General features: G+C 40.8%; 1 protein-coding gene across 4 annotated transcripts in view; it reads left to right on the top strand.

Annotated features, from left to right (window-relative positions):
• Positions 1 to 15,026, top strand: part of OSBPL1A (oxysterol binding protein like 1A) — a 134,971-nt gene that overhangs the window by 88,965 nt on the left and 30,980 nt on the right. For all 4 annotated transcript variants that reach the window (XM_030552928.1, XM_030552926.1, XM_030552927.1 and 1 more), the window contains exons 16-18: positions 3,222 to 3,384; positions 9,799 to 9,976; positions 14,674 to 14,749. In XM_030552928.1, coding sequence (XP_030408788.1) covers positions 3,222 to 3,384; positions 9,799 to 9,976; positions 14,674 to 14,749 — 417 coding nt within the window. The remainder of the gene's footprint in view (positions 1 to 3,221; positions 3,385 to 9,798; positions 9,977 to 14,673; positions 14,750 to 15,026) is intronic.

The raw sequence follows: 15,026 nt of genomic DNA, 5'->3' as shown, positions 1-15,026 counted from the left end.
AATGTTAAATAATATAAAAAATGTTTTTAATTTACTGAGTCGCACTCAGGTTTGCTATATCAAAGGGGTCACCAGTACAAAAGTTTGAGGACCACTGAATTAACCCCTCTGGAGCCTCAGGGAATGCAGGGGAAGGGGGTCTCCCTTGGTAGGGTTGGGAAGGAGGTAGGTGGTGTAAGATATTGCTCTTCTCCTGTGATCCCTCTTTCCGTGGCTCTCTTGGCTCTATCACTGTTAATCTAAAATGGCTAATTTTAGATTAAGCTACCTTCCTCTGACATGAATCTCCCTATGGCACTGAAGTTAAATGTAGAGTATAATTTGGCATTTGAGAAGTGAAAAGGATGGTAGCCTTAAGAGAAAAGATAGCAGCTTGGCTCTTTGTGTTAAATAGCTGTCTGCAAGCTTCAAAGTGCTGAATGAGCTTTAGGGTAGGGAAGGTTGTGCCTCCCCAAACAGCCTGGCCCCGCCCCCTATCTGATCCCCACCCTTTTCCTGCCCCCCGTCCCCTGACTGCCCTGACCCCTATCCACTCCCCCACTGAGTCCTGACAGACCCCCAGAACGCCCAGATCCAACCCCTCGTTCCCTATCCCCTGACTGCCCCTCCCCCTGCCCCGACTGTCCCTTGGACTCCCTGCCCCATATCCAACCCCGGCCCCTTTACCATGCCGCTTACCCCGTCTCCCCCTTCTCCGGAGCCTCAGTGCACGCGCCGCATCCAGGAGCGGCCCTGGACAGCGCTGCAGCGGCATGGCTCTGCGGGACCTGAGCCCCTGCCACTTGGCCGTAGCCCGCAGCCCCACCCCTTTACCACGCACTCTGAGCGGGAGGAGCTCAGGCCTGCCTGAGCCATGCTGCTTTAGCTCTGTCCAGGCCGCTCCTGGATGCCACATGCTGAAGCGCTGGGGAAAGGCAGCGGTGAGGAGGAGTCTCTGACATTCTTGTGGGGGCCCCTGTGGGGCCTGGGGCAAATTGCCCCACTTGGCTCTCCTCCCCCCCCGGCAGCCCTGCTTTTGTTTACTAATTTATCTAATGCTACAAGGATCACAGGAGAAACTTTTTTTATTTAGGTATTAGGAGCGTTACATTTTTGTTTGGATAAGCGTTCAGCAGCTGTGAAGCCTGACAATTTATGGAAGACAGTTACTGCTGCAAAGCTGGCTATTTTTGAGAAAGGAGAATTCACTTTTGGGGCATGGTACTTATTACACAATTATGAGCAACATTCCATGAATGACAAAGCAGACCAAAGGATTGTAGAAGAGCTGTGTTAAGATTCTGACTCTACCAGTTAAATAAAAGAAACTCAATTACTGGGCTTGGTATTGGAGCACATATGGCATGTAAGCTTCACCTACTGTTCCTCAAACTGTCATCCTTTGGTGCTGCGGAAATCTTCTTACAATAAAACATTTAGTTGAGACTTCCTGGATTTTATTAGCTTTAGTTAATTACTTTTGGTACACTTTTCAAAAAGTGCATAAGTTCTATTTGACACAGGCACTTAGGAGCTGAAATCACCTTTGAAAATGGGATGTGGGTGCATTTTGAAATTTTTACCCTTTATCACTATGTTGTGGTAAAGCCAGGAGGCTACATTTTTGCTTGCTATCTTTTATAATAAAAATTTAGATGTCTTTCTAATATATTTTTTCATGGGTAAAGTTGCAACTTTAACATTTCACCTACCTTAGAAGTTAACATTCTTGCTATTCAACTGGCAAAATTTAGGGGAACTATCTAACATACATTTTGTTAAAATATCCCCAAGTGAAGTGTTGCATTGAATCTTTTTATAAATTGTGAGCACAGATGGCTTTCAATAAACATGCTACCTTGTTTGAGACCCAAAGATTGTAGCACAAAGATGCTGAAAGTGAACTTGGCTATAAATAAAAGTGAAACTGACCTAATCAGCTTTTATTGTTCAAGCAGAGATTGATGCAAAAAGTTTGCAAAAAGCATAGAGGCAAGTAAAATACATGTATAAAATTGATTATGTATAATCTTAGCTAATGTTGGTACATAAGCAGTTCTTGCTTGCAAAATAAGCTGAAATTGAGTCACTAATTCTCTCTAATGCTGTTTCAGTTAACTATATCTGAGAACTGGGAAGGCTGCGAAGGGGAATACAAAGGGGACTCTGAGAAGGAAATGAGGGGAAAACGGTAGCAGGGGAAGCTGAATGCCTTTACGCTGGGTATCTGGAGGAAAAAGTGTGGGAGAAGGTCGAAGATTGAAGCAGCCTTTGGATTGGAGGGAAGGCAGCAGGTGGAGGGCTTGTGGGGGAGGCTCTCTGGGAAAGGGCCAAGTGTAAATCTTCCCCTAAAAGGAAAGAAAAGGAGGGAATAGCACAAGGAAGAAGAGGAGGGTTAGTAGGGATATGTTACTGCTTTCATGTTAGTAGTTTTTGGAGTTCAGAAGAGAGACACTTGTAGCACCACAGGAAAATAACAAAGGTTTAATATGTGGGGGGGGGGGGCGGTTAAATGCAAAACCCATCTGCTTGCCAGTCTCTTCTTGTCCTCTTCCCTCCCTCAACCCCCCTTCTCGTGTCAGTTTGTGGCTGTTCTATGAACAGTTTACAATAGGGTGGTAGGAACATTACATCAGAGACAAATCAGCCAGTCACACTTTCCCCTCCTTTCTTCTCACCTCTTTCACTTCCTTAACTTACTTGCAAACAGTAATCCTAAGGGTTAGCATGTTCCAATTTTAAAAATGTTAGTTAAATATTAGCACCTATGTAACTCTCACCTGCTGAGAAAGGCAGTTCAAATTATACTAGCTGGCCCAAATTAGAGCAGAACAGTAGAAGTGGCTTGCTGCATGTGGATCCAGGTTAAACACTATAACAGGCTTTTTTATTCTGACTACCAACAAATCAGGGAAACATTGTTTAAAATGTAGTAATTGTTTGGAATGTTAGCCAGTCAGACGCTGTGTGTTGAATCCAGTTGCAGAATTCTTATATAAAACTTTAATCCCTTTTTTTGAAAGACTTTTCAATAGTTTAAAAAATGTTGAGACAAAAAATCATGTGACGGGGAACAGAATTAGCCTGTAATATCGCTCATTTAATCCGCAAATAACTCACTACTTCAGTTTCTGTTGTAAATAACTGGTTCAAAGACCAACTAAAATCTCATCTCTCCCAAGAATGTGAGGCTCAAAGCTATTTAGAGGATAGATTCTATTCATACATGTGTCTACTTATAGGTGAGGAATTTGAAACTGGAGCATGAGCAGGAGAAAAACAAGATCTTGTCAGAAGCACTAGAGACACTAGCCACCGAGCACCATGAATTAGAGCAGTCTCTAGTTAAAGGATCACCACCTCTAAGCATCCTGAGTGAGGAACAGTTCTATGATGCTGTTTCAGGTAAGCAAATAACGTCCGGAACTTGAACATGTGGCAAATGTCTATACATTTGTTTAAAAATGGGATGGGCCCGAATAATCTAGTTGTACCATCTAGGGCACCTGTATGGAGAGGTACTTCAGGATTTGGTTTACTGCAGCAGGACTTCTCATGTACTTAGTTAAACAAGTGCTTAAGTACCTACTGAATATGAGCCTAGAACTGTGGCGTGTTTCCGTCTACCATTAGCAGAGTTTGCAAAACTTGGATCATAGCAGGGCTGATCACCAGAATAGCTACTTCCCTCAACTTTTTTTCTATCAAATAAAATGTAGGGATAGTCTGTAAAGACATAAGCCAAGAAACTTTCAATTACAGCTGACATGACGCAGAAAAACAGTTTGCTTTCTTTACAATGTTTCATTATGAATTGAGCTAGGGATTGTCCTCAGTCACAGGCTGGGGGATGGATGAGTGTTTGTGAGGTGCCAATTCCCCCTCTCCTTCCAGTAACTTAAATGTCAGTATTGCAACTGAAATTTTAATGCAATTTTTTAATTAAAAGCACCTGAGCACCATGGCATCTATGCGTCCATAGATCTTTCTCTGAAAATTAAAGAATGGTTGGTTGGTTTTTGTCTGGGGCGTAAGGGTGTAGGATGTGTGCATGTATTTTTATATATTTTAGGATGTTCTTAGGGAAAAACTTGATCAAAAAGGTGTCCAGATTCTTATCTGAACATAGAGTTTGAACTCAGTCTAAGCCCCAGCCCACTTACCCCTGTCCATGCGCCACCGCCTCTGCCCCCCTTCCAGGAGCTGCAGCCCCGCTCTGGCTCCGAGGGGGGCGTCAGATAAAAAGTTTGGGGACCACAGGGCTAGAGCCTGAGCTCTGGGACCCTGCAAGAGTAGAGGGTCCCAGAGCTTGGGCTCAAGCCTGAGCCCAGATGTGTCTACACATCAGTGTTCAGCCCCACAGCTTGAGTCAGCTGACCTGGGCCAGCCATGCTGTAATCTCTTATGCTTGTATGGATATACCTATAGTGGCACCTTATGAGCATGCAGGAGTCTGGTTCTGAGTCTGGTGTCATAACATCTCATTCCTTGCCCCTGAGGAATTTCAGTCCTGGAAACTGTTCAGTGACCCACAAAAGGAATAAAAAGCAGTGGTATTTATATTTCACCAGATCCATATTGGTTAATCAAGGAGTCTCCTAAGTAATGTATATTATAAGCCCCCCAACCATGCAGCACCCACACACTAAACCCAACAACCAAAATTAAACCAAACTGTTAGTCTTTAGGAGATTAAAACTATATTCCAGAGGCAGAGAATAGGAGAGACCAAAGTGCACCAATGCCTGAGGCCCCTGCAGTGGCAGGGAATTGATCAAGTGAGGTGTTCCCAGACAATCGTGGCAAGCAACCTGAATCCCATGCTACAGAGGTAGGTGGAAAACCTCTAAGGCCACTGTCAATGTAACCTAGGGGGATCAGTTAGATGATGAGCATGTGATCAAGAATTAACCGACCAAGCACCAGTGAAGGGGATATTTATTGGATGAGGTGGGCCAGTCTCCAACTGTTGCCATCTCTACTCCTTCAGAGGAAGGAGACCAAAAAACCCCACAACTCAGTACATTTTATGTGTGTGCATGTGTACCTGAGCATGCGGAGGTCCCTTCTTGACCCCTGCAGACTACTGGTTGAAGCATGAGATTTTTAGAAACTCCAAATATGAACCAGAAGATACCCACAAGGCTGCCGAGCCCTGTCCCTCACCATCATAATCAACCCCATCATACAATCCTACACAAAAATTTGTCCAGCTGTCAAAACTGTTTGTCCTCACTACACCTCACTCTTCTGATGGTTAGAAACCTTCTTCCAGTTTCTAGTGTGGATTTGTTTGGGGCCGGTATACCCATTTTTTCTTGTACCGACATTGAAAAGATATATTCAGGCTAATGGACAGACTTTCTGGTGCTTATCTCCTTGACGTATTTACAGAATGCAATCCTATTCCCCCCTCACCCTGCCATTTGCTAGGCTGAACAAGTCAGGCTCTCCAATTCTCCTTTAAGAAAGGCATTCCATTCCATTCCTCTAGTCATCTTTTGAGTTTCTCTGTTCCCGATCTATAAAATGCCTTCATTAATAAGTAATAGCAGTCAGACAATTATTGGAATTAGGAGGATAGCTGGTCAGGAGTTCATCGTTTTCCTGTTGAAAAATACGCTTTTCTCAAACAGAACTTTGTAATGGGAGAAAAAACTCACCTTTCCTGAAAAATTTTTCAACTTTTGTCATGAAAAATGAAATGACATTTCCCAGGCTGCTTGCCTGAAAGCCTTGAGGAAAAGGAAATTGACAAGAGCTTTCCAGATGGGCAGTTGAGAAACTGAGATTTAGTTTTGTCAAGAAACTTTTTTTTTCTGCTTGAATCCCCTTAGGGGAAGGGGAGCTCATGTTTTCTGACACTTCAAGACACTTCTTTTTTTCCAAAATGTGGACTCTTCTACAGGAAGGGACTCCAAATTAGAGCTGGCTGGAAAGTTGGAGTAGTAGTCATAGAGCGCCACCACTGCTGCTTATGAGGATAAGAGTTCTCTGAATGAACCCGTCTTTCAGACCTTTAAGATATAACTATATTCACACTGTTTTTAAACAGATATAGTTAAATTGATATAAAAACTATGTACACTAACCCCTCCATTTGGAGCTTTCATTAACTTGAATTGATCTCTGGTTGACCGCTTCCTGCTTAGGCGATATCGGATTTCTGCCCCAAGCTAACGTTTTTGTTACTTGCCTTGGTGTTGGTCTTGTATCTGGTCTCAGTTTAATCCTTTCCTTGTGCATTGTTGTGTGTTGCCACTTCTCTTTATTCAGACATATTTTATCTGAATTCCCCTTTCTAGAAATTAGCACTCTTGTTCAGCCTAGGCTGTCAGGGTTTGCCTGCCTGTTAGGGCAGAGGAGTATCTTCCCTTGATTAACGTTTCAGTGACTTTCACCACGCCCGCTGTCAGTGTACTTTTTGATATCACATAGCTACAGTTCCATGGCCTAGAAGGGCCTCCTGCAACCTAGTCAGTCCTCTTGTACTTGTGAATTTTGGCTTCCACTATGTGGACTGGATTTCTTTGCAGCTAGTTAGATATTCCCCATCCTCTCTAATTATCAATCTGTTTGTGACAGAACATATAATATTTAAAGGTCTTACAGAAGAGCACTAAAGCAGCTCCAAATCAGACTGCTGTAAGGGAGGGGTTACTGTATAAATACAAGGGATTAATTCAAGAGGGGTTGGCAACAGATACGCAGAAAGACAATAGCTTTCCATGTAAGCAGGAGAATAGTAGACCCATTTGGTGTGTCCCTTCACTGACCCCCCTATTGAGCTCAGCGAACTAGCTTGTTAAGATGAATTCCAGTTTAACACAGGAGAACTAAAAGTCCTGGAAGCTGAGACAAAACTCTGTGGGAAGGGGAGATAAAAGGAGAGGGGGGGTGAATGGTTGTGGAGAGTTGCTGACAAGTGACTCAGACCCTAGAAGTCAGGGGTCTTGAGTAAAGGGGGACTTACCTAGAGTCTGTGCCGAGGGATAGCAGGCCTCCAGGTAAGATAGATAAGCATATTTTCTTTTATTCTTACGATGGTAAATAGACAATACTTTGGAGAAGTCTATCTGGTCACTGTTTACCACTGGTCACAGGTTCCAAACCTAGTTGGGCCTACAGAGTAATCATGGCTGATAGATTGTGCCTTGGGCTATAGCCCCCTGTGGAAGAATCACAAGATTGCACCCTAGCCAGGTAAGGGCATGAGACCATACCAGTAGAGGGGGTCAAAGGTTAAAATAGCCTTGTAAGTGACCAACAGTGCAAACCGTGTATATATGATAAGCAAGTCTACCTCTTCCTTTTCCTTTTCCTTTTCCTCTCTGGGGTCTTACAGCATATCACAAGTGTGTTGTATAGTGGAATGGATAGGAGACCATTTTTGATATCAGAAGGTGGAGAAAGCTGCTAGGGGAGAGGCTGTTCTAGATTTGGTTTTGACAAAATAAGGAGAAACTGGTTGAGAATTGGAAAGTGGAAGGTAGCTTAGATGAAAGTGATCATGAAATGGTAGAGTTCATGATTCTAAGGAATGGTGTTAGGGAAAATAGCACAATAAAGATAATGGGTTTCAAGAAGGCAGACTATAGCAAACTCAGGAAGTTGATCAGATCCCCTGGGAAGCAAGTCTAAGGGAAAAAAACATTCAAGAGAGCTGGCAGTTTTTCAAAGAGATATTATTAAGGTCACAAGAGTAAACTATCCCACTGTGTAGGAAAGATAGGAAGTATGGAGAAAGACCACCCTGGCTTAACCAGGGAGATCATCAGTGATCTGAAACTCAAAGAGTCCTACAAAAAATGGAAACTAGAACAAATTACAAAGGATGAATATAAACAAATATACTACAAATATGTAGGGACAAAATTAGAAAAGCCAAGGCACAAAATGAGATCAAACTAGCTAAAGATATAAAGGGTAACATTCTATAAATACATTAGAAACAAGACACAGACTAAGGACAAAGTAGGCCCATTACTTAATGGAGGGGAGGGGGAACAAATTACAGAAAATGTGGAACTGGCAGACATGTTAAATGCCTTTTTTGTTTCCGTTTTCATCAAAAAGATTAGTAGCAATTGGATGTCTAACATAGCGAAAGCCAGTGAAAATGAGGTAGCAGCAGAGGCTAAAATAGAGAGAGAACAAGTTTAAAAATTACTTAGACAAATTAGATGTTTTCAGGTCACCAAGGCCTGATGAAATAAATCCTAGAATATTCAAGGAGCTGACTGAGGAGGTATCTGAACCATTAGCGATTTATCTTCAAAAAGTCTTGGAAGAGATGCCAGAGGACTGCAAAATGTCATTATATTTGCCCATCTATAAAAAGGGGAATAATGACAACCCGAGGAATTAGACCAGTCAGCTTAACTTCAGTATCTGGAAAGATAACGGAACAAATAATTAATCAATAATTTGCAAATATCTAGAATATAATATGATAAATAACAGCATGGATTTGTCAAGAACAAATTGCATCAAACCAGCCTAGTAGATTTCTTTGAGAGGGTAACACCTTGTGGATGGGGGGGAAGTGGTAGGTATGGTATATCTTGACTTTAGTAACAGTTTTGATACTGCCTTGCATGACCGTTTCATAAACTAGGGAAATACAACCTAGACAGTTACTATAAGGTGGGATGCATAACTCGTTGGAAAACCATTCCCATAGAGTAGTTATCGGTGGTTCGCAGTCAAGCTGGAAGGGCATATCGAGTGGAGTCCCTCAGGGATCAGTTCTGGGTCCAGTTCTGTTCAGTATCTTAATCAATTATTTAGATAATGGCATAGAGAGTATACTTATAAAGTTTGCACACAGTACCAAGATGGGATGGGTTGCAAGTGCTTTGGAGGATAGGATTAAAATTCAGAGTGATCTGGACAAACAGTCTGAAGTAAACAGAATGAAATTCAGTAAGGAAAAAGGCGAAGTACTCCATGTAGGAAGGAACAATCAGTTGCACACATACAAAATGGGAAATGACTGCCTAGGAAAGAGTACTACAAAAAGGGATCTGGGAGTCCTAGTGGATCACAAGCTGAATGAGTCAACAGTGTAACACAGTTGCAAAAAAAAATAGGGCTATCAATTAATCTCAGTTAACTCACATGATTAACTAAAAAAAATCACGATTAATCGTACTGTTAAATAATAGAATACTAGTTGAAAACATCCAAAATATTTAATAAATTTCTACATTTTCATATATGTAATTGAAATCAGTGTAAATTTTCAATTATCATTTTTACAGTGCAAATATTTGTTAACAAAAATCTTATTTTTCAATTCATCTCATACAAGTTAGAACAAATTTAACACATTCATGTGCAATCTGAGTATGGGAAGAATACGAAATTGTTCATTTAAAATGAAACTCTGAAATACTGACTTTATTAACTAGCACTAGTTTCTGGTTGGCTGAACCAAGAGCTTTAATATGACAGTGGCGCTGAGTTTTAAACAAGCTAAAATGGATTAACTTTAACTAAAAGCTGACAACTTCTAGAGTGTGTGTGTGTGTGTGTGTGTGTGTGTGTTAGTGGGTTTCAGTATCTTTCCTATCTTCTTTTCTCCCCTTTTTTCCTCCCTCCCCCACCTCTCAAAAGATCCAAGATCCTTTAATCCATCTCTAGGCATGGCGTATCGGCAGTCTTGAGGTACTAGTAGTTACCAGACAGCTGCTGTCATCAGAACAAAGTAACCTACTTAGGTTTCAGTTTTTTGTGTGAGGAAGAAAAGGTGTCTGTTAGTCTCTGAAGTCTATCATTGAAGTTTATATTCATTAACATGCACCTGCTCTCTTGCAGATTCAGAATCTGAAAAATCATTAAGTGGATTTGAAACAGTAACAGCATACTCATTAGAGGACAGTGTGGAGTCAAACAATACAATAACCTCCAGCATGTCTGAAGAAAGGGTCTGTGGTGGAGGTGGAAAGGTCTGTGGTGGTGGAGAGTCTCTGTCTAACGGCATCAAAAAACACAGGTAGGATGTTGCCTAATCTTTTTAAAGATATACTGGGAACTTTATTGCCATGTAGGCAAAAACCATGAGTCCCATGAAAGATAATTGTAGATATTTTTCCCTTGGGTATGATAAGTTAAAAACAGATAGTTGCTTTGTGCTTTTAATAAGGAATCCTTTCTCCTACATTAACAGACTGTCACCATTTTGAAATAAACTATTATTTACCATTCCATTTTGACTAGTAAGCAAGGTATACTTTTTTTATATATATAGGTAGATAGCAAATGCTTTAAAATGAATGTAGTTTAACTCATTTAAACAAGTCTTGTTGAAATCGATGCTGTCTTATTTCATCATGTATTTTTAATTATTTGTGTATCCTATTGCTTTTTCAGTTTTTCAGTCACTCAGTCTCCCTACTTGTATTAAGAATGAATGGCAGTATTCCTAGCTTGACATCACAATAAACCAAAGTCTAAACACACCGGTTTTATTTTAAAACTTATGTACATTGCGTAGGTTCGTTTTATGCTGTCAAATTAATTTTTATTTGTTCACATCTTTGCTGGTAAAGGAGGACAATAGGTCCGGAGTTAATGAGCTGTAATAGATACCACTATTCTCAAGTTTCAGTGCAGAGGCAATTTAACGTGTACATTACAGTCCATTACATTGACCTGTTTTTAAAGTACCAATCTATAACTGGCCCTTTGGAAATAAGCAAGATCACAATTACTAACAAATGAGCGAAAAGGCTATTTTAATGCCTGCCTTAAAAAGTATTATCCCAAGTGCATTAAAAGGTACCTTGGTTACTGGACATCTGCATTTTATATCTAAATCTCAAAGGCCATTGCAGTGCATGGTAATGTAGGAGACTTGATGTCAGGTTCCACCTCTGAACATCAGCTCCTCCCAAACCAAGCAAAGACGAAGGAGTGGTGAGCGCTAAGGTCAGGCAAAGATGCTGACTGACTATATTGTTTCTTTGAGACCCCTTCTTGATAAACAAAAAAGTATTATTGGTGATCTCTTCTCTACACCTTTCCAGTTACAGATGAAAGTCCTGTAGTGGCAGCTGTAGGGAAGGAGGAAAATGCTAGGTGAAAGTGGAGGTTTCAGAATGGAGACTTGTAATCCCCCTTTGTTGCCTTTAGAAATTGGGAAAGAAAAGTTAAAATCCTCTGTAAAAATGACAGCTGTATTTGTTTGCTACAGAATATAAATACAATCCATTGGAAAAGTTTAAATGAGAGTCAGTTTTCTCCAAGTACAGGAAACAATAGCTTGGCTAGTTTCCACAAGTCTTGTTGTAAAACTACATTGTCAGAATTGTAAACAAGAGGTGACTAGAGGCTCTAAGCTCCATTATTCATTCTTCAGTCCCCTGAGGCTACTCCACTTTCCACCTACAAATGTCTCTCATTAGACTTTTTGATCACTAGGCTCCCGTTCCATCCCTTAGCTGCATGTCCTGCCCTGTATCCTTTAATATTTAGTGCTCTTTTCTAAAACTGGTACAGCTGTGACCATTTTTGTAACAATTTCTAATTTGCTGTGGCACATTGCTTGAAGAAAGGCTTAGATAGCGAATATATCTTGTATATTGCATAGTAACATCAGCTCTTTACCTGGCACCTTGGCAACGCTTTGGGATTTGGTGTCTGCAAATATAGTGTTGCAAATCAGTTCCCCCTCAGAGCACCACCAATCTAAATTTTGCCTAGAAGACAGCTTTCCATGTTCAGTGTTTTGATCTGTCTTGGGATTCTTGGTCAATGCTAATGCATTTAGCTGCATGACATACCGTATGTACTTGTTCATTAGCCTGTTGGTTTATAAGCTGACACCCCCCCTCCCCCCGAAGATGGTTAGCTTAAAATAGCAAAAACCGTATGACCCTTTCATAAGCCAGCCCTGTAGTTCAGAGGTTGGCAAACTTTGGCTCCCGGCCGTCAGGGTAAGCCGCTGGTGGGTCAGGACACTTTGTTTACTTGAAGCGTCTGCAGGCATGATGCCCCTCAGCTCCCTGTGGCCACGGTTTGCCGTTCCTAGCCAATGGAAACTGCGGGAAGTGGTGCCACTTCCTGTACCTCCCATTGGCTGGGCACGGCGAACCACGGCCACAGGGAGCTGAGGGGCACCATGCCTGCAGACGCTCCAAATAAACAAAATGACAATGTATTAGCTATTCAATTCAATGATTCCATAGAGTTTAAAACCATCAAATTTTGGTGTAGACCCATTTATAAGCCGACACCCGCTCTTTGACGCGTCACCTGTTTACCAAAAATATTCACTTATGAACAAGTATATGCAGTAATTACACCACAACTGAACTACTGTTCTGTTCATATTATATAACTAGACCCATAGGCACAATTTGTGTAAAAAAAAAAATAAATAAAATAAAAAAAAATGCTGTTTAAATGCAGAGTACTTGATGCTTATTTTAGAATATACCCCTTAGATGCAGTCTGCCCGCAAAGTGCAAACACTTAGTTTGGTGATCACCAAACTAACACAAAGCTTAGAATGCTTTGAGGAGATGTATGTAGCACCTAATAACCTCTGTTAGCTTCACTTCTCTTAAGTATGCAAGAGGAGAACTGAACTGGGCTCTAAAAGGCTTAAACAGATTCATCTTCATACTTTGACATAACTGCTGGCACTTGTTACTTATCTGATTTCCTTTATGTTGGACGCCATTCAGACTAGTATATCTCAGTGGCCTCAATTTTTTTACTACAACTCTTGCTTGCTTTCTGATTTGCCTTTCAACTTAAGTCTTGTTGGAGATCCTTGAACAAACGTTACATATCCAGCCTGCTAATATTTTTACCAGCCCCATTCTCCAGTGTTACATTTGTTTGCTGTCAAAAGCATTCTGAGTTAAAAGTAGCTTGTTACAGCTGACAGTGAGTTTCCCTGCCATGTGTTTTTTTATTTGTTTTTTTTATATGATTAAAAATGTTTTATTTTTCTCTTTTTCATGGGTGTCTCTCACATGAGAGAGTTTGTCTATGGGGAAACAGTGTAACAGTGTCAAATGCATAAAGTAAACAAGCTGAAAAAATAAATGTACTGTAACTAAATGTTAATCTTGTGTTACCTACTAGTTATGCTTTTCAGACGGAAGTGATTTTTTGAGGCGTGACCCTTTAAAATCATGCCACTTTCATTGCTGCTAGTTATTCTTTACAATAGAACAAATATTTTCATTATGCAAAGCTAAAGTTAACTTTCTGAAACTTTCTTGATCTGTTTGCCTTCTATAAATGACTTCTGAAAGGAAATCTGCTTACAGATACTGAAGGTAATCTTCTAGTTTACAACCCTTCTCGTATTTAGTGAGACACTGTCAATATGGATAGGCCTAATATTTGACTCTTTATTTTTCCATATCGGTAGGTCTGTAATTTTTACTCCCTGAAAACATTTTGATCCATTCAAAATTTGTATTGTAGCAACAAAATAAATGTGAGCGCATTATGGAGACAAACGCAGACATCACTTTCAAATGTAGTTGATGTAATTATAAGCAATGAAGGAAATGGGCTTAATTATGAAAGATGACTTTCACACACAAGAATAATTTTGTTTTTCTTTTCCCCTGGCTTTGTGGGGAAACAATTCCTTGCTGATTACACGTTGCTAGCAGCCAGTGATTGTTTTTCAATAAAAGTATCCAAATATTCCTCTCATAAACCCATCCTCTTATATAAATCGGCAAGGTAAAATATATTCATAGCTTTCTATGCAGAAGTGCTCATTGCTAAATGCTACGTACGATTCACAGATTGCCTCTGTTCCAGTCTATTCTTTAATTAAATACTACAAATCAAATTTAATTACTTGGTGGACACTGTCCTCTTCTGGACACATACAAGCATCAGCCAAGAAAATGTTTACACTTATAGACTTCAGGACGACCAATTCACTTCATTTCAGCTTACTGAAGTTTCGAATAGCAGATCTATTAAAATATGTGATTCCTTTCATGTTTGATCCACAAGGAGCTTTCTATTCATTAACACCAATTTCCTCTTTCACTGAACTCCCACACTTCAAAAGGTGAATGAATATTGTTGGATAGTTGTAGCAAATTAGTACTAAACTTAATTTGTTTTCCACAGATTCCTATATACCAGGAATCGGTAGCCTTTGGCATGCGGTCCACCAGGCTAAGCCCCTTGGCAGGCCGGGCCAGTTTATTTACTTGCCGCGTCAGCAGGTTTGGCCAATTGAGGCTACCACTGGCCACGGTTCACCGCTCCACGCCAGTGGGGGCTACCGGAAGCAGCGCGGGCTGAGGGACGTACTGGCCATCCTTCCTGCAGCCCCCATTGGCCTGAAGCAGCGAACCGCGGCCAGTGGTAGCCGCAATTGGCCAAACCTGCAGACGCGGCAGGTAAATAAACTGGCCCGGCCCGCCAAGGGCTTTCCCTGAACAAGTGGCGGCCCTAGTTTGAGAACCACTGCTCTAGGGGAACTAACTGAAAGTTACCTAACAATTTTTGCATGAAAGCTTCCACAAGTTACCTGTCATAACATAAAGAACACTTAACTTGCGTTGGCCTGTCTTATCAATAAGTCAGTTCTGAGCGCCTTAAAACTAGAACAGTATTAATACATTCTGCAGCCTTGTTAACAATTGAGATTATTTTGGTAAGAGATAATAAAATAAATGCGGTTTACTTTTTTCCCCCCCTTAGAACAAGCTTGCCATCGCCAATGTTTTCCAGGAATGACTTCAGTATTTGGAGTATCTTAAGAAAATGTATTGGAATGGTAGGTAAAATATATGTTATGGTTGTGGCTATCTCAAGAGGACCAAAATGTGAACTGAGAAGTCTGGGTTTTTGTTTCATTGTTTTTTTTTAACTTGCTGATTTATGCTGTGCTCACAACCGAAAAGACCAAGGGTGATTCCAAGAGCCAATTGATTCAATAGAGCAAAGGCATTTTCTCTTTAGTCCTCCAAGGATCCTGTAATATCCAGAGCTCTCCCCAGTCTCATTTTATACTTGTAGTAAAAAAAACTTTCCAGATTCATCACAGTACTTCA

The sequence above is a fragment of the Gopherus evgoodei genome, chromosome 2 (genome assembly GCF_007399415.2).
Source record: "Gopherus evgoodei ecotype Sinaloan lineage chromosome 2, rGopEvg1_v1.p, whole genome shotgun sequence".
Lineage (NCBI taxonomy): Eukaryota > Metazoa > Chordata > Testudines > Testudinidae > Gopherus > Gopherus evgoodei.
Note: the sequence above shows the minus strand (reverse complement) of the source record. Positions and strands in the feature narration are given on the sequence as shown.